Below are 21,695 nucleotides of genomic sequence, written 5' to 3'. Positions count from 1 at the left end.
ATAATTTTCTGGTTCAAGTTTTTTCCCAGTCTTACATTGGGGCTTGGATGTGTAACCATGAGTTCTAATTGTGCAAAAGCATTTGTTTCTGCTGTTCCAAGTGAAAAGACAAGTGAGTACTCCCTTGCCTTCCCTTTCAAGTTTGGACAAGTTACTTGGCAACTCTTGAAAAAAATTGTACAGTGGAATCGAATGCCCATTACTCGAACCTCCAAGGGTAACAAAAATTGTTTAGAGAAATCTGTAAGTTCAAGAAATTAGTGGCAAAAATGCAGTGTTCGACTCAGGGAACAAAAGTTTTGACAGGAATGATCATCATCATCATCATCATCATCATATCTCGTCGCGCCAGTAGGTGCATTACACCGTTTGACAGGAATGAAGTTTCAAGAAGTCAGGATTCTATATGAAGGCGCTTCTATTGTATTTGGAAGAGATGTTTGCAAACCAACAAAATAGGATAGGATTGCATGCACGTATGAATTTTTATTTTTCCTGAATACGAGATTCCCTGCGCTGCCTCTTATGGGCCTAATCCCCCTTAAGCTTTCCCCCTCCCCCTTTCCCAACTGCCACGCCCTCCTTTCGCTCTATTCCAGACTCCCCAACCGGATACGTCTCTAAATCTGTCACGTGACAAGACAACCAAAATGGCGATCAATCTGACCAAGAATCGCGACTCTCTCCTAAAAACATGGCAGCAAGTCTTTGATGACAGTCCGGACGTCAACTGGTGAGCATTGTATCTCAATACGCATTCATATTCTACAGTGCAGTAACTTTATCTTTGCTTTTAGGGCTGTATTTGGCTATGATGGCAAGACGAACGATTTAAAAGTGTCGGAGACTGGAGGTATGTCTTGCGGAAGTTTCGTGACTTTATTAAACATTTTTATTGTTCTGAAAGCATTTTCCTTTTGTAATGAGGCAGAATACATTGGGTGAGTTTATCCCTTGCTGAGAAATGGAATGTTAAGATTTGCGCGCGTAGTTTACACAGACATTGTCGATCTATCTTGCTTGTCAGACGTGACATGTTTGCACGCAGAAAGGGGTGTGTTGTCAAAGATTTATTGGAACTCTTGGGCTCATGTAGCCTTGCAATGCTCTTATAATCATGCTATCAAATTGTTTAATAACCTAACTCTCTGCAGTGAATACTACATAGTGTATAATCTGTGGTCATTTTTTAGCAGCGAACGAGTCAGGCGTTCACTATAATCAGCTTAGAATCACCCTTGAAGTGTTTAGCTGTTGTTCTTTTAAGTTTAAGCGATATTGCTTTCGATTTCGTATTTGCCATTCGTTCCAAGAATAGTCCATATCTTAGAGGATATGCTAGGAAATAAAACTCTGCTTATGTTAGAGGCCAAATAATTTCTTCATTCAGGATGTAAATAACCTCTTTTTCCTCTTTCTAGAAAAAGGAACAAAAATAGTGAAGTGAACGTGTCAGTTTCTTTCCACAGGATAAATAAAATTGCTTGTTAAGAACATGAATAATTGTACATACAATACTTATTTTATGTCTGATTATTTATTCTGGCTCAAAAGCCGGGGGGCAGGGGGGTGAGGAATCCCAGCTCAGTACAGTGGAGTCAATAATAATTTATTGCAATTTTTTAACCACTCACAGGCTGGAAATCACAGGCTCGTGCTGGTGCTAGATCACAAATTTCAAAAAGATACCCAAAAATATTGGGAGAAAATTGGGCACTTTGAGAAAGGCTTTTCACAACCTAAGAAACGCACCCGAAAGGAGCCCTAAAAAGTTTTCAGGCCCAAACAGTTCAGGGCTGTCACTAATTTTTCAAGTAGGTGGGGAAATGAAAAATGTAGCCGGAGACAAGTTTTTTCCATGGAAGGTTGTTGACGGGGGGGGGGGGGGAGGGAGGAGGGGGGGGGGGGAAGGTTACGGAAACAACAAAAATTGTTCCTAATACGAATTTGTTTTTATGCAATTTTTACGCCATGGTAACTTACAACTTTCTCTTTCTCTACACCATTCTGAAACGGCCTGACTTGTGACTAATGGTGTGACAGAAAAGAGAAGTTGAGGAAGACTGGGAATGAGTGAAAGTAACTCGTGACCAAGACCAAAAAACATGGTGTCGGGAACGTGTTGGGAACGTCAAACTGGTTTGTTTTTGTCTGTTTTTCTTGATCCAAAACCATTGCTTTGAGAAATTCACACAACAAAACTTTCTGCGCTTATGTAGAATACTCAGACAAGCCACTGTTTTGTCATACAAAGTACATGTAATAACGCATACAAGCCCTGTACGACTGATCTGTGTTAATTGACATGTAGCTGATTAAACAGCATTAAAACAGGCAAGAGGAGAACACACATAATGTTGCAAGTTTACAGTTAACTGATCGCCAATTTTATTTGTGTGGAAAGTGTTCATAGTTCAACTATGGAAAGTCGTTGCGTGACTATTTCTGGGCCACATGCGTCCTGTGCAATCTCCTTCATGCTTCATCCAGGTCACTTGTCGATTCGAAAGAGAAATGCTGAAGCCCAAACTGCTGTTTCTTCAGTTAAACATTATCTTACCTTAAAGCACAGCCAGAAGATAAAAAGGGATCCAGTTTTATTCGTTATCCACTTCTACCCTCCGTTTTTTTGATGACATTTTTATGTTGAGCCGGAATCTCCGACAACAAGAGAATCCGAATGAAACTAACAGGTATTAAAAATCGCGCGCTTTTAAAGCTGTTCAATATTTACGCGTTTTCAATCACAGCCTTACATGAAATGTCAATCGCTCTCTTTAAAAGGTGAAAAATAATTTGAATTAATAAACTATTGGTTTGTTTTTTATTCACAATTCTGTTATTTGATGTATTTTTCTCTTTTCATTTTTTGGTTTTGTATCAAAGTAGCCGGGGCTCAAACTCGTTGTAGCCGGGGAAAATCCCCGGCCCCCGGCCCTTAGTGACAGCCCTGCAGTTTTTCAGGTCTTTTGAGAAACACATGGCCTGATCGTACCCATCCAGTTTCACTTATGTCCAGAATGGAACGCAAGTATTGCTTAATGAGTACTTCCAGTTTGACTGTGTTATTTGACATTTTTATATAACTTCATATTTGACAGATTTTGGTGTGTTTTGGTGAACTTTTATTAATGAGGACACTTTGTGATGGCTGTCATGAAGAGCGTGCATCTCATTAGCGTTCGATCCTGGACAATATCTGTCCAGTTTGTGTAAACATTTGTGAAGGGCTTCAAATTCCCATCATTTTAAATCACACTTCTCAAGTGTTGAATGATAACAACCATAAAAAAACAGTTTCTTTCAAAAATTGTATCTTATTACTGGCCAAGTAAACAAAGCATACCACTCCAAAAGGCCTGCAACCATACCCAAGTTTCTCCTAGCTAGCACATACCGGTACATACTAACACTGAATAACTCATATAAGGGAGTACTTTACCTAACCACCCCTCTGCTTAGCCCTGAAGTGGAGAATTTATTCTATAGTACAGGATTTATGATTATCATTATTATTGACAAAAAATTGCACATAATAATCACTTAGATGGCGACTTGGATGAATTGGTAGATGAACTTAATGAAGGAAAGATGTTGTATGCTGCGATTAAAGTCATGGACCCGAACACAAACCTTCCCAAGATCGTCTTCATTAATTGGGTATGTTGTCATCCCTACATGTACGTGTACGTACTGTAGTCAGTTACCATTGGTTAGTCTATACCAGAATAAAACCAATAAAATTAATTTCCTGAACAGCACAGATGTGCGACACAATACATGTTTCAGGTCCTCGCCTCTCTCCCCTCCCCCTTTATCTGCCCACCCACCCACCCACCCACCCACAACCCATGAGAGCTATGCCCTATGATTTACATGTACATTGTACATCCCTTCAAGTTGGAGAAGCTTTCTAATTACCTTATAATAGGAAATTAACACTTCATGAAATTAACACGAATTTCAAGAATTCATGTTAATTTTTGTTAACGTTAATTTCCTCGCTGTTAATTAAATGGAGCATTAATTTCCGTGTCCTTAATTTCCAATATTTTGGCTCCAATTATTCGATACAAACGTTCTTAACTCCCACGAAAAAGCATTATTTCTGCAGGGTGAACGTTTGAAGCGGTCATATTCCTTCGCTTAACCCATACGTTTGGGTTTAGTATAACAAACATTGTTTCCGTCTCGGATTATACGCCTAGTGTTGAAATAAACTTCATCCTGTTGTTTCAACAAGTGTTTTTCTTTGTGTACGTCTCGTTATTTTCCTTCTTTTTGAAAGGATATCCTCCCTTTCGCATTAATTTCCTTTATTGGGAAGTAATATTTCCTTCAAATTACGTTAATTTAAGTCACGTTAATTTCAAGTACCTCAAATTTCACAAGCGTTAATTTCCTATAATAAGATAGTGTAATAATTATTGTCTTTTGTTCATGTACACTGTAGCTGTAGGTCTACCCTGCAGATATCAGTTGATGACAGTTTTTTTTATTATTATTTCAGCAAGGTGAAGGAGTACCTTCTTCAAGAAAAGGAGTGTGTGCTAACCATGTCAGAGATGTTGAAAAGTTCTTCAGGGTAAGGGGTCGTATTTACATGTATAAATGAGACTCTCACTAAAGTTCTGTTCACGAATCTGAAATACTGTTGACAGTAATACAATAAATAAATTTAAATTAGATCTGTCAAATGTTATACAGACAAATAAGACCTACAGGTTGATTGTTATTCTTAGTACTTGGGTTCTGTCCGAGTCACTTGGAGGACTTGTGGCATTTGAGGTTTTTTATAAGAGTGGGTTGATCAAATAGTGGAATCCTGATTATTTTCTAAAATAATAAAGAGAAACGAAAATTTGTTGCAGAAATTAAGACCTCAAGTATCAGGGGTAAAATAATTGCAGTGTTCAATTGAGTGAAGCAAATCAGAGGGAAAGATGATTTTCCACCGTTTTTCTTACATGTCGCTGTGGCCTAAAGCTGGGTTAAGGTCATGTGAGATGAAAGGCGGGCAGTTGTTCTTGTTGTTTGCCTTTATCTGGCCTTCCCACCCACCCTAGAGTTTCAGTTGTTCATGTTTGTTCCTGTGTGATTTCAGATTTTTAATAGTTTTTGCATTTTTTTGTTGCTGTGGTTGGCTTGACATGATTCCAAGTGGTGTGTGACCAGTTTCAGGTGACCAGTCATGCAGTGTACAAAGAAGCTGCAGCCTGGCAAATGAATAAAGGATTTGTATTATTTGTATTATATCCCAGATGTCTGATATGCGTACATGTAATGTAATGTCTTTTTTCTTTCATTGTTTTTTTCCTAGGGAGCCCATGTAACCATCAATGCACGATCCACAGATGATGTAGAAGAAGATGTTGTTCTTGAAAAAGTTAAAAAAGCTTCAGGTACTAATTATAAGAATAACATTTATATGAAATAGCTTTGAATATTGGTAACTCTGTTTTGTGACCAGCTAATGACATTTTTTTTTTTTATTTCTCCATTCAGGTGCTAACTACAGTTTCCATAAGGAGAAAGCAAAGCCTGCAGAACCCATTGCACCAGTAGTAAGTACAAGCTAATTGCACATACACCTTGACAGCTTGTGCAGTATACCGTAAACACCCGCAGATACCCATACTGCCGGAGCTTATCCCGGTTTCGATAGCATTAAGCGGCTAGGAATATTTCTACTCCCTCTGCCAGAATGGGATGCTAGTCCATCACAGGCCCCCCCCCCAGCATTATATCGCCGGTACCCATTTAAATACACCTGGGTGGAGAGAGCCACTATGAGAGTAAGGTGTCTTGCCCAAGAACACATTCAACACAATGACCCCGGCCAGGCCTCGAACCCAGCCCGCTGGATCAGGAGTCCGGTGCACCACCGGAAAAAAAAAAAAAAAAAAAAAAAAGGAGTCCGGTGCACCAACCAATAGGCCACCAGGCCCCCCAACCCGCAGATAAGCCGCACCTTTTTTCCAAAAATCTTCACTCAAAATCAAGGCTGCGGCAAGATTGTCTGCAGGAACATTTGGAAAATTGAAGGTGCTAAAAATTTTTGACAATTGACACTTTTAAATTGACACTCCTAAAAGCTGTTTGCAGTGTCATTTATTTATTTCACCTGAAATGTCTTTGAATAGGAGCTGCTCTTCTCAGTTAACTAATGAATTTTTTATTTGTTCCTTTTATCATCAGGGATCTGTGTACCAGAAAGTGAAGATTCAAAAAGAAATCGATGTGCAGAAAAGAGACACATTCTGGTCGAAATCTGAGGTACACAGGTTTAGTTTTTCCTTGATGGCTTTTTTTTATTATAATTTAAATTAAATTAGCCAGTTTGGCTTTTTAACTTATGTGTAAAATGGAATGTCCTTTGTTTCAGATTATTATAAAAAATATATAGCTTGACACACAGGAAAGTCAAAAATCAGAATTGCTTGAAAAATTGAATCCAAAAGCAAATTTTAATAATGAGATGTAGCATGTGTATGAAGACTGGCATTTTGTTGTAATACTCAACAGGAAGATGAGAAGAAAAGAAAAGAACAAGAAAGAAAAGAAGCCATTACAGTAAAGAACGAAGCAGAGAGAAAACGAAAGGAGAGAGAGGTTTGGTGACAAGTCAATTAATTACATGTAGTATACTTGATTTGACAGTGAAAATTTTGTTTTATGCTACAGGCAGTTTTAATTATCCAGTCTATGACAAGAGTTCAAAACATCTGTCTCTCCTTTGGTCAGTATGGTTATAAGACCAGTGCGTGTGGTTATTCACAGCCAAAAATTTGTATTAAATTAAAAATAAGACTGACTGACTGACTGATGGATAGATTGATTGATTGATTTTTGACTGATTTCTATCTGACTGACTTCTGGCTGATTGATTGATTGATTGATTGATTGATTGATTGATTGATTGATTGATTGATTGATTGATTGATTTACAATGTTCATTCAAGGCACAAGAGGCTGAATCAAGAGAGAAGCAGTATAGAGAACGTTCAAGAAGTATTGAAGAACAAAAGTTAGTGACAAGCTGTAATTATATTCAATAATTTGTAGTTAGAATTTTAACTGAATTGGAAAGTTCAATTGAAAGGTACAGTTAAGTAATGTAATTGTAATCATTAAGTTTATTTTCATTAATTTATTCAGAGCATTAATTCCCAGGGGGGGTACTCCGGGATCAAAGTGACGGGGATGATCGAATGGAGGCAAAACTCAGGACCCAAAAAAATCCCTAAGTCTCCCAACATTACCCCAAAAAAATCCCTGGACCAAAAAAAACGCCCAAAAAATCCCTAGTCAAATTACCCCTAAATTGCCAAGGCCGCGCCAAGGCACTTTAGTTTGATTTTAATACCCAAAAAAATCCCCTATTTAAATCAAGTCACCCAAAAAAAATACCTGCCAAATTCTCCTACCCAAAAAAATCCCGGAATCGAAAATTTTGACCCCAAAAAAATCCTTTGCACATCCCCGTCACTTGGATCCCGGAGTAACCCCCCTGGGCATTAATTAATCCTATTTTGTTGTAAATAATTTCAATTATCCAGGAGGAAGCAAAAGGAAGCAGAAGAAAAGAAAAAGGAAGAAGACAGAAAAAGATGGGTGAGGATTATTATATTATTTTGTTATATGAAAAAATTCAAAAATTGAGTAAAATTAATAAGTTACATTATTAACTTAAAGTTAGTGTATTTTTCATGTGTTAGTCTCATGGCTTTTACATGTCGTATGAAACATTATTCCCATCTTTGAACACCTCTAGTTAGTGTCTTCACACCACATTGAGGCAACTGAAAATATAACTATTTAAACTAGTAAGAAAATTTCATGTCGGATTAGAGTTAGCTGTAACTCTTAACTAACAAGTACACTGTACTAGCTTGAACCATTTGTCAGATGTCGTGGGGAAGTTCAGGGTTGTAGCTAAGGGCTGGCTGCTGGCTTATTTCACCGGCTGAAAGAGAACTTGAATCCGGCTGAAATTTCACTTGAAAACAAAGACTAAGGTAAACTTTTAGAGCTGTCAAGGCCAGAAAAGCCAGCTGGGCTTGTTGATGAGCCAGCTAAGTGTTTTCTTAGCTACAGCCCTGGAAGTTGCATCTATTCCTTAGGCCAGGCCACATGAATTACGCGTACTTTAGAACAGAATACTTTTATTAAATGATTGTAGGTACCAGTGAGCTGACTTCTTTTGGTCTGTTCTTGGCATTCATGTATCATTATTAGCGTCTTAACTGAAATGAGGACTTCCTTCGTTATATAAGCATTGTTGATCTAAAAGGAAAATGAAGTGAATTGAACATGCCTCAGGTGTTTTTCATAATCTCATGTGTTCTAATCCAACATTAGGAGCAACAACAAATTGAAGATGAAAAGGAAATGCAGCAAGAGAAACAAAGATCTAATTCCTTACGGCAAGCTCGGTTAAAGGTACTGTACTGCCCCCTCTTAAGAAAAGGCAGAATCTCTATACCTTCCAACTTTTTCTGGGTCAAAGGAGTGAGATTTTTCTCTTGAGAGTGCCAGGATTTCTAACACGGTACAACAATGTCCGAAATTTTATGAAGATGTCCGAAGTATCCGAAGACGTTCCGAACATATGTCCTGTTCCCATTGCTTGGACATGTTATGCTATAAAACACGATTTTGTTCCCAATGCTTTTCTTGTCAAAACTCTGAGATTTCAGAGAAAAGTATCGCTATGTACTCTTTTTACATGGAGTTTTAGTTTGTCACATTGCTTTGAGTTTACATTTTTTTGGAAACTGTGTCGGTCATGGTCATTATAACTCACATTTTTCGACCAGGCGTGAAAAATAAGTTCATAAGCGTGAGTTGGCGTGAGATCGAAGTTTTCAACTCGCGGGCGTGAGAGTTGGTAGGTATAGATCTCTCATCTTTTTAAACTTGGTTTAAAACTATTTTCACTAAAAAATCAAAATAAAACGTCTTGAGATCATTTTTTTAATGAGGTGGTCTGGTACACGTTGACAGGAAGCAGAAGGCCTTATTCGCCAAGGACAGGAGGAGAAACCAAAATTCCAAGAAAGAACAGGCCCTCCACCCCCTCCAGCCAAGGCAAGACCACCAGCCAGAAGGCCACCCCCACAGGTAAAGCCACGTCAACCCGAACCAGAGCCTGAACCCGAGCCGGAACCAGAGCCAGAGGTGGAGCCGGAACCGGAGCCGGAACCAGAGCTGGAACCCGAACCCCTTCCCACCGAGGTACTGTACATGTTCGCATTGCGGTTTTCAGCAACATGCAAACTCTGAAATTCAAAATCCAACTAACAATTGTGTTTTTTCGCTGCTGTCAATCATAATTATGGCGACAGCCAACTAACCATGAAAAACAGAAACAAACAAAATGGATCAAAATCTACCAATCACCACTAACAGACATGACCTTTTGACCCAGTTGAAGTGAACTTCTGTTTCCTGAGAGGTCCGCTAAGATGATTGACGGCAGCAAAAAGCATTAACCGTTGGTTGAGTATTGAATTTCAGAGTTCGCATATCACTGAAAACTGCAAAAATATGCCCTGACCGCAGTTCTGGTCCTAGTGCTGGCATAAGGATTAGTTTTAATTTTACTTTATTATAGGAAATTAACACTCGTGTTAATTAAGGTATTTGAAATTAACGCAACTTAAATTAATGCAAATTAGAGGGAAACTAACTCCTGAATAAAGCAAATTAACGCGGAAGAGGAGTAAATTTTCTATAAAATGAAATAAACACGATTAGCACAAGAAAGCACAGTTTGCGGCAACAACAAGAACTATTTTATTTCAATATTGAATTTCTTTGGCAAATCATAAGAAGTTGATGTGCCAGATGTTGAACTGCCCTTCTTAAAACAGGCGTGAAATGGAAATATTGTAACAATATGCCTGGACGGGATTCAGAATTTGGGGTTATATTCACGGAAATATTTATCAAGGTCACAGAGATTTTATGTTTCCCTTAATATTTTATTAATGTCACGAAAATTAACGCGACTTACAGAATTAATGCAAAAATTCACATTAATTTTCTTTGATAAGGTATCATTGAGTTTTGTTTGTTTCATCGGTGGTTTTGCTTTTGTCAGCCTGAACCCGAACCGGAACCAGAGCCGGAACCAGAGGAAGGCCCAACAGACTTTTATGAAAATGTTGAGACACCAGATACACAACCTGACTCCACCTACGATGAGCCAGAACAGCAGTTACCAGAGGAACAGCCAAATTATGAAGCAGTGGATGATTTACCAGTGAACAAGGAAGCTGAACAACCAGCGGAACCTGCTGGTGGCTATGGTGACGATCTCTATGACAATATAGGCATGGACGCAGCACCTGCGCAGGTACTCATGATGCATGCAGACTGCAGAGCCACTGTTTATTGAAATTTTCAGTGATATGCCAACTCTGAAATTCAATCCTCAACCAACGGTTTCCACTTTTTGCTGCTGTCTCTTATCTTAGCAGACCTCTCGGAAAAATAGTTTGAACACTTCAACCGGGTTATAAGGTCATGTTTGTCAGTTGTGATTGATAGCTAGATTTCGATCCATTTTTATTATTCGTTTCTGTTTTTCATAGTTCGTTGGCTGTCGCCATAATTATGATTGACAGCAGCGAAAAATGCAATCTTTAGTTGGATTTTGAATTTCAGAGTTCACAAATCACTGACTGGAAACTGCAATTATAAATATTGAGAAATTGTAAGTTAAGCGTTTGGTGCTGAGAAAATGTCTTAAAATGGTCAGTGTCAAGCCGTTAACTTACATGTAGTTATTTTTTACTGCAATCAAAACAAAGGTTTTTCTTTTCTCTTTAATTTGTGCATGGTTTTCACTTTTGGTGTTCTTAATCCCAGGCCTCAGGTGGAGCTCAAGGACAATCGGCAAGAGCCGTGTATGATTATCAAGCAGGTATGAACTTAAGTAATGGTTGTTTGTACAGGTTGTGTAGTCTTTGTACTACTAGATTACAGTCAAAGTACTCAGTGTGTGCCACCTAGTGTTCAAGAATAGTTTTGATAAACTGCTGCAAAAGTAATTGTTTGTTTCAAAGGTTTAATTAATTCAATTTGAATATTTCATCATCCAGCGGTAGCCAGGGTGTGACCTCATTTTGATTACGTTTGTTTTTGACATTGGGATGAATGAAAGAAAATTTTAAATTGATGTTAGTGAAAAAGACATTTACTCCTATGGATTAAACCATTTTTATTTTTTTTATTAATAACTGTTTGTTAGTGCTTTGAGCATCGTTAAATGGTAAATGTGCTCCAAAAATGATAATTATCATCATTATCATTAACACATGCAACCAGCCATTCAAAATGCATGATTGTACATGTAGTACTTAGCTTGGTTTTGCATACAAAAGTTTGAAAATTTTACTTTTCTTCAGAAAATGATGAAGAAATAACCTTTGACCCTGGAGACATAATCACTGAAGTTGATCCATTTGATGACGGCTGGTGGAGAGGGCGTGGCCCTGATGGTCGTTACGGCATGTTTCCATCTAATTATGTGGAACTTATTGAAGGATCTAGTGAGGTGACCCCTGAACCAGAGCCAACCCCTGTTGAGGTACTGTGGGCATTTTGCATAATTTGGACATTTATATGTATTACACAATTTATTTTACTTCTCAAATTGTAAAACTACTACCCCCGTAATAAAAATAATGTGTGCACTGATTATTATCACACACGTGTTTCTGTGTTTTGTATTATGTACATTTCAACTGATTGTTGACTACAGTGATTTACTGCAGTTGATGTTGTCCTTCCCTGATGATGCCGTTCGTCATCATTAATAAATGAAGTTATTGGTTTATTAATGTGTTATTACCTTTTTTATTGTAGGAAGACAGAGGCATGCAAGCAAGAGCATTGTATGACTACCAAGCAAGTATGTTATCTTTTTCTTGGTCTTCACCTGTACCTGTGTGTGCTCAACTCCCTCCCCACTCAAAAGATTTAAGCTGTTCAACCCAAATATTCATACTGATAACATTCATGTTGAACATCTCATCTTTATTACTTATTACCGAGCTTGAAATTTACCATCTTTATTATTTACTACAAACTTGATGAATTCGACATTGCTGATCCTAGCAGTATGCAGGACGCGTGTCACTTATCAATCTAGTGAAAATGGCCCAACTCACAACGAGTCTCTCGTAGCTCAGTTGGTTAGAGCGCCCAACCGGTATCTGGGAGGCCATGGGTTCGATTCCCGTCGGGGTCTCAGAATATTTCTTTGTCCCATGCTCGAGTCATGTTGAAGATCTCATCTTTATTATTTTTTACCAAGCTTGAAATTTACCATCTTTATTATTTACTACAAACTTGATGAATTCGACATTGCTGATCCTAGCAGTATGGCAGGACGCGTGTCACTTATCAACCTAGTAAAATGGCCCAGCTCACAACTAGTCTCTCGTAGCTCAGTTGGTTTGAGCGCCCAACCGGTATCTGGGAGGCCATGGGTTCAAATCCCGTCAGGGACTCAGAACTTTTCTTTGTCCCATGCTCGAGTCATGTTGAACATCTCATCTTTCTAACATTGTTCTAGTCTATATAATATTATAGAGATGTAGTGTACATGTAAGTGTAGTGTCTCTTGAATGGTTGTTGCCTGGTTTTGAATTTCCCACATGCAAATAACAATCAACACAAATCAACAATTTTTCTCTACATCTAATTGATTTTATCCATCACGTGCCTGCTGGTAGTCAAGTGACATTTTGGCTGTTTTAGTTGGCAGATGAAGTAAGGCCAGTAAAAAAGGCCTTCAGGCAATCGCAAAATAGCTCTAATGTGTCTGAAGGGCAACTTGGATAATCCAGTTTCTTTGCTCTCTGTAAGTCTTTTGTAAATCATGTCCTGTCTTGTTCTTTCTCGTAATTCTCTGATAAACTTGTTTTCAGCTGATGACACAGAGATTACTTTTGATCCTGGCGACATCATAACAAATATTGAACAGATTGACGAGGGATGGTGGCGAGGACAAGCACCTGATGGCAGTCAAGGGTTATTTCCTGCAAACTACGTGGAACTGATCTCATGAAGAAAATCTCTGTGTATGTTTGTCGTCTCATTTATGTAGTAACTTCTTGCAATTGTAACTTTTTTGTTGGGTTCTGTTTTGTTTGACTTATCAAAATCTACGAAGTAGGGGAAACTTCCAAGGCACCACATGTGCCACTGGGAACAAGCAACATTTTGCAATGACAACTTCACCCCAACACATCTTAGACTTTTTTTAGTCAAATACTGCAGTAACATGGGAGACTCAAACGAGAGAGTTGTGTATCAATTACATGTTACTCTCAGTAAGTGACAGATGCCGGTTCTAGAGTTGTTTGTTTCTTTGGACACAAAACAAACAATATCTGAGTCCGCTAACGGTATAATTCAGAGCAAAAACTTTTATTAAGAGATTATTGCGTTGTTCCAGAAAACATTCAATTCGCTATTGGCAAAAAATAAAGGCAAGCAATAGCAATTATTTGTAAGCATGACATGTTATTTGGCGTTTTCTTTTTTATGTTGGGTTAAGATTAAAAACAGGTTGTACCTTAGGAACCACAAGATAACTGCTTTGTAAAAGTAAAGTAAACAAGAAAAAAGAATACTATGAATAGGATTTCAAGGGGCCTGAACTAATTCTCTAGTAATTTATTACTGCAGTTTTCATGGTAACATTTTGAGCCTATCAATTTTTTAAGGTGGCTGGTATCGGTTTTCAGCACTTTAAAGCTCTTATCAAAGCGGTTTTAGAGCCACCTTATTTTTTCAAAAATTTAAGGTGGTTCTGAATCCACTCCGTATATTTTTTTTTAACTATGCAGAAAGTTGTATCTTAACATGCTGATCAATGTTCAATTAACAATTGGGGGTCATCGAGCTTGTTTTTGAGTTATAAGCACTTAACTAAGGGTGTTTTAAGTAGTAGATAAAATATAAGCGGGAGATCTGTATGGGCGTATACAATGGCGAGCCGATAGGCGAGCCATTGTAGACGTCCATACAGATCGAACGCGAATATTTTATTCTACTTGTGAAATGAAAACAATAAATTGAATGCGAAGTTTTGTTATGCGAATCAGTAGAGATCTGTATCAAAAGTTAATGAATACTAATTAGCTGAGCAGGAGTCTGTATCAAAAGTTAATTCTATTGTTTGATTTGTATTGGGGTTTATAGTTGTGTACATGTGATCTGAATACAGTGCTGGGATTGGTTTGCACCCTCATGAATAGTTAATGAATTTTACAACAGGTTATACTGTTGCTATGGTAACCAGTGACATCAATAAAATAACCAAAACATATTCACCAATCATTGGGAATTTATTTGATACCATTATTGTAGCCTCAACTGATAAAGATTTGTAATACTGACCCGTCAAAGTATAAGAGCTTTAAAGTGCTGAAAACCGATACCAGCTAAGATGGTTTGAAGTCAATAAAATAACAATAGTTAGAATTAAAAGATGATAATAACGTAGGTTGTTGATTAAAGTGAAGTTGTGTGGCGGTGCTTGTCTAACGCAAGTCATGATAACTTTACTGAACATTGGCCAAATAATTATCCTGGATGCCAGAGGTTCCATTTTTTGTCGTGAGGAGCAGTGAAACCACAAAAGTGTAACAAGGGGAGGCAAAAACCCTCTGGCGCCCAGGGTATTAAATAATAGGGCACTTGCCAAACATAAAAATATTCTTACATTGTAGTCATGCCCTGAGGATGTCAGGAAGTGTACCAGATAAACTGCATCAAAAACCATTTGTATAATTATAAATTAAATGTTAGGTAACAGTTTTGAAAATTAATAAATTTAAAGTTGTATTTTTTTCAACCAGTGTAAATCTTTTCTGCATTTGTGTTGATGTCATGGTTTTATGTACTTAGAGCAGTTTGCAAAAAAATGTTGTAATGTTGATGGTGGTTGGCAATTTCCAGAACATCCCATGTGTCATTTTATATTTTAACACTCTAGTGGTATCATAGTTAATAGAGGGAAATGGTTAGGAAGCCCGGCAAACATCAAAGGAGCAAACAAAGAGGCCAAGATTTATGTTGGACGGTCCACGACCCTGCACATCTTTTGTTTTGCGCTCATACACTATGCATGAATTACGTAATTGCAATGTTTCTATTGGTTAGTTGCATGAACACACGTAACCACCTATTGTATTTTGTCAGGTTTTGTGCAGGGTCAACCCCCAAAATAGCGAACAAAAACATACAACAAAGAACTTTGCCAGGCTTCTTAACCATTTCCCTCTGTTAACTATGGTGGTATCAAGCCACAGAATTATAATTTTAACCCCATACACGGTACACTACTTACCCCCATCTCTTTTTAGGATGGGACTGGACCCCCCACCCCTCCAACCCCTGCATTCTTTGCACCATGCACCCTGTAACCCCATTAGTCTTTCTATGCGCGACAGAAAAAAGTTGAAATATGCAAATGAGGGGAAAAAACAAGGAGGAAGTGGCGCATTAATGTTTTCGCATGGCACACTAGGAAAAGAAAATGACTGCTCATAATCTATCTTATGGGAGAATGAACAAATAAGAATTGGAGCAAAACAATTCAAGCTTTTGTAACAACCATGTGTTGATTCCTTGTTCTCATTTCAAAAGCTGCTCAATTTTCTAAGGGGGCAGGACAACTTTTGAACTGGCGCAAGTTCACCACAGTTTCCTCTCGTGGCTCTGCAATCCTTAACATGATAGCACAAGGAAAATAATGTCATCCTGGCACAAGTTCGCCCCAGTTGCTGCACTGGAGTGAGTATTCCATTTCAGTATGAAATCTCATGACAGTATCATAAACAATCAAAATAATTTCCAGCATATACTCCCCAAAAATGACATAATTATTGCACTGTGTAGTGCCAACTATGGGAAGCACAATGGCCTTATGATTAGCGTGCTGGACTCTCGATCAAATGGTCCGGGCTCAAGCCTGGCCGTGGTCATCGTGTTGTGTTCTTGGGCAAGACAATTTACTCTCGTAGTGCCTCTCTCCACCCGGGTATGTAAATGGGCACCAGCGAACTAATGTTGGGGGGTCAGTAACCCTGCGATGGACGAGTATCCCATCCAGGGGGGAGTAGAAATACTACTTGTCCCTTCATGCTACAGAAACCGGGATAAGTTCTGGCCTACATGTATATGGGTCACTAGGCTCAACGCAGACTTAACTTCCAGACTTATTTTTTGTTCTTGCTCTAGTCTGAAAATACAGCTGCTTGTTATCACTTCAACCAGACTGGCTCTCAACAGCCACCTCTCCTTGCTTCCAACAGAGAGGCCTCTAGTAAAAGGGGAGGAAGCAGCTGCATTATTTGCTCAGCTTATGCATACTGAATGATACAGTGTACAGGACATGACAAACTATAACAGGGTGGTTTGTAACAGTAAGGAGAAACGACTCACTCTTGCCCAAATGCTTCTTTTATTTAATTATTATTTTTCAAGCCCTTGTTATTATTTATTATTTAAGCCATCAATGGGTGAAAAATAAATGCATCATTTAGCTACTGATCATTTCCAGGTGGCTAGGCACAAGCCTGTGAAAAGAACCTCTAACCTCTCAGCCCCCATTCCCAGACTAAAATTTTTCCTTCTAAGGTTTTACGGTCTCTCTTCTCTCGCTCTTGGGGGCGGAGGAGAGAGAGACCCTGGGAACGAGGTTGAGGTTTTACTTACAATAGATGTTTTACCTAACCTCTACAACTAACAGCACAAAACATGCTCTTTAATAATCACTCTGTTCATGGTTCCACAGTCCTACACTCTTGTTACCATAGTAAATAATCGAAGACGTGATATTATGTCAATACTATGCACATGTTATTGCAATGAATTTATTCCAGTACTATGTTTTGCCATTATTGGTTTTGCCATCACGATAAAGCATGTATGTAACTCCAGCAATAACAGCAAGTAATGTCCCTCCTTGTGCGGCAACACGTGTCCTCATCATATATTGTTGCATGCGAGCATCACCTCTTATAAATGAAAAAAGACCATACGACAGAGCACCAACAGTAGCCAGGGCACCTGAAGGTTAAAAAAATCATGTTATGGGAAACTGGAAACTTCTGAAGAAAAACAACTTAATAATCCACTTAAGCTTTCAAATAATAAAAAAAAAAACAGCCAAAAAACAAAACGCTATGGGTTGGTACCTTTGTCAAAAAAGGGTCTTATGTATCAGTCAATTCCAAAACCACCCATGCCCACCTCCGCCCCCCCCCCTCCCCCCGGGCAAACACTCGGGCATTTGACTTTTTCGAAAAATTTTGGTCAAATTCTCCGCTATGTTGGCAGTTTAGACGTTCAAATGCCCCACCAGTCAGGGCTTCACAGAGCGTCAAATTCCCCACCCTTTTTGGATTTTAAGACAAAATGAAAAAAATCCAACAAGACGACGAAAACATCGATGTTTACTTTCGCTCCGTGTAGCTTGAAATTGAAGAGCGGCGGGAATAAACGGCCCCTGGACTTTCTGACTAAATCGAACATTATCGAAACAGCTCCAAATTGCGCATGCAGGTTTGTTTACGTGTGCTTAACAATGTCCTGTCTTTCATTTCACTGGTCTTTGTTTCGTTTTTGAAAAATTACACATGCAAAAAGACAAGGTTTTTGCTCGCGCGGCTTCTTTTGTCTTTTCTTTTACAAACGATAAACAAAGGAAACCTTTTGTTTCTCAAAACGATGAAGTCAGCTACAGTTTTGGGATTACAGGCCTAGCCCTAACCCCTTAGCTTAACCCTAGCGAAAAAAGCTTAACCCTAAACCCCAAGGGTTAGGGTTAGGGTCTGACGCTAGGGTTTCATTTCAAATTTAGGGTTAAAAAGCTAAACCCAAGTTTAAGGGTTAGGGTTAGCGTTAGCGTTTCAAGCGGCTAGCTTTCACTGCAGTCTGCTTGCGGGGGGGATGGGCGGTCTTGGAATTGACTGATACATTAGTTTTAGAGATTTGGATGGGCAGTCTTCGAATTGACTGATACATTAGTTTTAGAGATTTGGAGGGGGTCTTAGGTGTTGGTTTAAGAAATCTGTAGGGGGTCTATGGTCTTTGTTTTAGAGACTCAAGGGGGGCTTAGGTCTTTGTTTAAGAGATTTGGAGGGGGTCTGTGGTCTAAGGTCTTAGCTCTTTAGTCTTATACCTTACATTTAGTTATACATGGGGCTATTGCATAAAATTTTTGTTCCCGACCTGTTGAGGAACAGTGGAATTCTTTGGGGGTAAGGGTAAAAATCCGTGGATTTCCTTAGGGGTAAGACAAAAATATAAGGGAATTCTTCAGGGGGAATGGGTGAGAAGTTACGGAATTCTTAGGAGTAAGAATGCGTTTCTAATGGAATTCGTGAGGGTTTAGCACATTTTCAAAGAATTTCATTGGGGTATAAGGCATTTTATACGTTTTTAACGGATTTCTTTGGGGGTAAGAATGAAAGACCTGAAAAGAGGGGGGGGGGGGTGCGGATATTAAATGCAATAGCCCATGAGGACTCAAACACCCAACTTCCCATCCCGGGTCAGAAATATTACTGACTCCTCGTCGCTTTATGCTACAGTAACCGGAGTTAAGGGCCAGCATTGAGAAGCTTCAATCCCTTAGACTGGAAAGTACTTTATATCAATTTACCTATTGCATAACCACACTACAGTACTGTGTACAAGCTACAGCGCTACCGGATGGGGCAAAATGATTCTCCAACTCACCTATTGGAACGAAAGGATTCTCTTTGGTTTTTCTCTTGAATTTCTGTCCCATAGTTTCAGGTTCATGGTGCGCACCTGTACTCCACTCAAAGAATTCTTCCATTTGTTTTTGCTGGCTTATATCATCGCTAGCTGCGTTCTCTTCTTCTGTTCGTAGAGGCGCCATCTTGAATTTTGTCACCGCTAGAAGTTATGGGATTCTAAAATGCGCCACCGATTTCAGCGGTTTCCTTTGTAACTTTTCCCCAGGCTACCTCGGTTTACCTCGAGGAAGCCAACATGGCGGCTCGCATGTTTTCCGTTTCAAGGGGGCTGTTTTCTTGTAATGTTCATTCTTCTCTGCGGATAATCTGCACAGCAGTCAGACCAAAAGGTATGTTTCCAAATACTCTTACTTCATTTTTCTAATCTGGAAGTGCTTAAAAGTGTGTTAAATTAGGAGTTCATCTAAATATGGATTGTGTTGAATCGCCGGCCGGTGAAAGAGCTCGTCAAACACATGCACAACATAAATTTGCTCGCCATGAGAGGACAAAGCGTTCAAATACTTGTCATCTGACTTTCAAATCTAGGGAAAGGGAAAGCATACGCTGGCCAGGACCATAGAAGCCACAAGGGTTTATTCTATGCACGAATTTCATGTGATTCCCCCCAGGGCCATTCCCTTTTATATCCACCACCCCCCCCCCTCCCCGTTGTCGAGGTAAGTCAAAATGTCCCCCCTAAGAAAAAAGATCAAAGTGCCGACATAATGCCCCCCTCAGAAAAACACCGATTTTTCTCAACCTCATCAGAAAAAGCCAACTTTTGCCCTAACCCCTTCAAAAATATTTGAAAGATCAAAGAATGCAGACAGAGTTACCCCCTCAGAAATGACTTTCAAGACCCTTTCAGAAAAACTTGTCAAAAGGAGGGGGTGCGGATATAAAATGAAATGGCCCCCACCCCAGTAAAGTTGGGAACTTTATTGGAGTCAAAGGTGATACCTGAATATTTTTTAAGCAATTGTGAAGTTCTAACATGTAGCTGTCTGTTTCTTTAATATTTAGCACTGCAGCTTACAAACATGACAAGGATATCAGGTCTTATAAAATCTCAAACATCAACATTTTCCACTTGCTACAGCCAAGCCAATGCATGGAAAACTGACACACAAAGGATAAAGAATCTGCCAAGATATCTTAATGCCACTCGAAGTATTTACACTTTTGATTGTGCCTCAAGTTTTGCAAAGCAAGCTCAGCTGGCTCAGAGTTCTGGAGGTTTGGTAACTACCACAAGATCTGTAAATACCCGTAATAAACATGGCAAGCCAAAAACTGTCAAAGCTGTTGCAAAGAGATTTTTCAGAACAGGGAATGGACAGCTGAAATATTGGCCGCCAGGAAAGAATCACAAGATGATGAAAAAAGGACCCAGAAAAAGCCGCAAACTGAGACAGCCACGTTTATGTAATAAGCAGCAACTAAAACTGTTGAACAAAATGTTAGGACGCTATTGTTAGATGTCGTATTCACTTTACTAGTATTTGTCCGTGTTTGAGGTAACTTGGTGATAAGTGAAATTAGGTATTTAATTAATTTCACATCACAAATTCTGCTTGTTACAGCCATGAAAGTACCACTGAACATCATGCTAATCAGGAAAGACCACATCAGGATTTACACTGGAATACATTTACAGAATACATGTATATACAGCTTGATTCCTATTATGGTCTCTAACAGAAGAGTTTGTAAATGAAACTGTTTTTTTAATGCATATATTATGTAATTTATGTGTGTTGAAAATAACAGCAGGTTTTTTTTTTTCTAATTGAGAATTTCACATGCAGTTTGCCAAAGTTCTAACAGTAACATACCGGTATGTATAAATCATGCATAATTTTATTGAAAATGAACAAAATATCCATAATAAGTTTTTGAGTACTCTTGATTAACAAAAGACCAATAATTATTACAAGTAGTAGCCAAATGATGCAATAACAAACTAGTCTCACCGTAAATGATCTAATAAACGCCCCCCCTCTCGCCTCGTATCAAATAAACCCCCCCTGAAGTCTAAAGTTTGTATTAGACGCCCCCTCTAATAAACGCCCCGTGTCTAATAGACGCCCCCTCCAAGAATACGTAAGAATCACCTCAAACACCTAGGAAATGCTCCATATAGTAAAATCACGCAATATAGTTAGTTTCTTGCCGGACTCGGACATCGAAGAGCCCAACAACGTCAACATGGTTGACCCCGATGACGATGAAAACATCGATATCGAACTATGAACAACATCTCTAGGCTTTGAATTAGCGCAGATTAGGTTAGTCTCCTACTCACCAACTCTGTTTTCTATCTTACTCTGCTAGGAAACTGCGCATTCTATTTGTTTTGTTGACGTTGTTACAGTTAAAGTGAAATACCTTATTATGGTTCGCTGTGTTGTGCGCGCTCGCGAATAGGCCCAGCGCGGGGGGTCATGGGCGCGCGCCCGCCGCGTTCATCGTCTCTGCGTCTCCGTCATGTGTGGCGTGTCGGCGTCGGCTGTCGCTGGCGTCATGATTCGCTCTCTCGGTGCGGAACGGCGACTAAACGCGAATGTTTGTGCGTCGCGCGTATTTCCTATAATAAGGTAAACGCCTCTCTCCAATAAACGCCTCATATCTATTTAATGCCTCCCCTAAAAAAAAGTAAAGTCTGTGTCCGAGCCATGAGGCTCATACAGCCGGAGCTTATCCCAGTTTCCGTAGCATTAAGCGACTAGGAGTATTGCTACTCCCCCCTGGATGGGATGCTAGTCCATCGCAGGGTTACCCCCCAGCAGTAAATTCGCCGGTACCCATTTGTACACCTGGGTGGAGAGAGGCACTGTGAGAGTAAAGTGTCTTGCCCAAGAACACAACGCAGCGCCCCGGCCAGGCCTCGAACCCGGACCG

General features: G+C 39.2%; 3 protein-coding genes across 3 annotated transcripts; 2 read left to right on the top strand and 1 right to left on the bottom strand.

Moving 5' to 3' along the window:
- The first annotated feature begins 615 nt into the window (after positions 1–615).
- On the top strand, positions 616–14,875 carry LOC144642563 (drebrin-like protein). Its single transcript, XM_078501540.1, has 18 exons — positions 616–733; positions 798–853; positions 3,548–3,660; positions 4,511–4,585; positions 5,321–5,402; positions 5,506–5,564; positions 6,199–6,276; positions 6,526–6,612; positions 6,963–7,027; positions 7,560–7,614; positions 8,362–8,442; positions 9,007–9,237; positions 10,106–10,360; positions 10,876–10,930; positions 11,415–11,596; positions 11,875–11,920; positions 12,942–13,742; positions 14,468–14,875. Exons 1-17 carry the CDS (start codon positions 651–653, stop codon positions 13,079–13,081), a joined length of 1,743 nt encoding a protein of 580 aa, XP_078357666.1. The 5' UTR covers positions 616–650; the 3' UTR covers positions 13,082–13,742; positions 14,468–14,875.
- Positions 14,876–16,513: 1,638 nt separating this feature from the next.
- On the bottom strand, positions 16,514–18,964 carry LOC144642633 (HIG1 domain family member 2A, mitochondrial-like). The gene is made up of 2 exons (XM_078501654.1): positions 18,769–18,964; positions 16,514–17,094 (listed from the first exon to the last, which is right to left on the bottom strand). Exons 1-2 carry the CDS (start codon positions 18,932–18,934, stop codon positions 16,910–16,912), a joined length of 351 nt encoding a protein of 116 aa, XP_078357780.1. The 5' UTR covers positions 18,935–18,964; the 3' UTR covers positions 16,514–16,909.
- LOC144642624 (uncharacterized) lies at positions 18,934–20,796 on the top strand. The gene is made up of 2 exons (XM_078501646.1): positions 18,934–19,141; positions 19,818–20,796. The coding sequence occupies exons 1-2, from the start codon at positions 19,048–19,050 to the stop codon at positions 20,270–20,272; spliced, it is 549 nt and encodes a 182-aa protein (XP_078357772.1). The 5' UTR covers positions 18,934–19,047; the 3' UTR covers positions 20,273–20,796.
- Positions 20,797–21,695: the final 899 nt, after the last annotated feature.

The sequence above is a fragment of the Oculina patagonica genome, chromosome 2 (assembly GCF_052425735.1).
Source record: "Oculina patagonica isolate OP01 chromosome 2, crgOcupat, whole genome shotgun sequence".
Lineage (NCBI taxonomy): Eukaryota > Metazoa > Cnidaria > Anthozoa > Scleractinia > Oculinidae > Oculina > Oculina patagonica.
This window is presented reverse-complemented; position numbering and strand designations above follow the sequence as displayed.

Excerpts from the sequence above, each read along its gene's own strand:
- LOC144642563 (XM_078501540.1), top strand. The coding sequence starts at position 651 with ATGGCGATCAATCTGACCAAGAATCGCGACTCTCTCCTAAAAACATGG. Across the intron at positions 10,931-11,414 it reads CGTGTATGATTATCAAGCAG|AAAATGATGAAGAAATAACC; the intron begins GTATGAACTTAA and ends ACTTTTCTTCAG. Across the intron at positions 11,597-11,874 it reads CAGAGCCAACCCCTGTTGAG|GAAGACAGAGGCATGCAAGC; the intron begins GTACTGTGGGCA and ends TTTTTATTGTAG.
- LOC144642633 (XM_078501654.1), bottom strand. The coding sequence starts at position 18,934 with ATGGCGCCTCTACGAACAGAAGAAGAGAACGCAGCTAGCGATGATATA. Across the intron at positions 17,095-18,768 it reads GAATCCTTTCGTTCCAATAG|GTGCCCTGGCTACTGTTGGT; the intron begins GTGAGTTGGAGA and ends TTTAACCTTCAG.
- LOC144642624 (XM_078501646.1), top strand. The coding sequence starts at position 19,048 with ATGGCGGCTCGCATGTTTTCCGTTTCAAGGGGGCTGTTTTCTTGTAAT. Across the intron at positions 19,142-19,817 it reads CACAGCAGTCAGACCAAAAG|CACTGCAGCTTACAAACATG; the intron begins GTATGTTTCCAA and ends TTTAATATTTAG.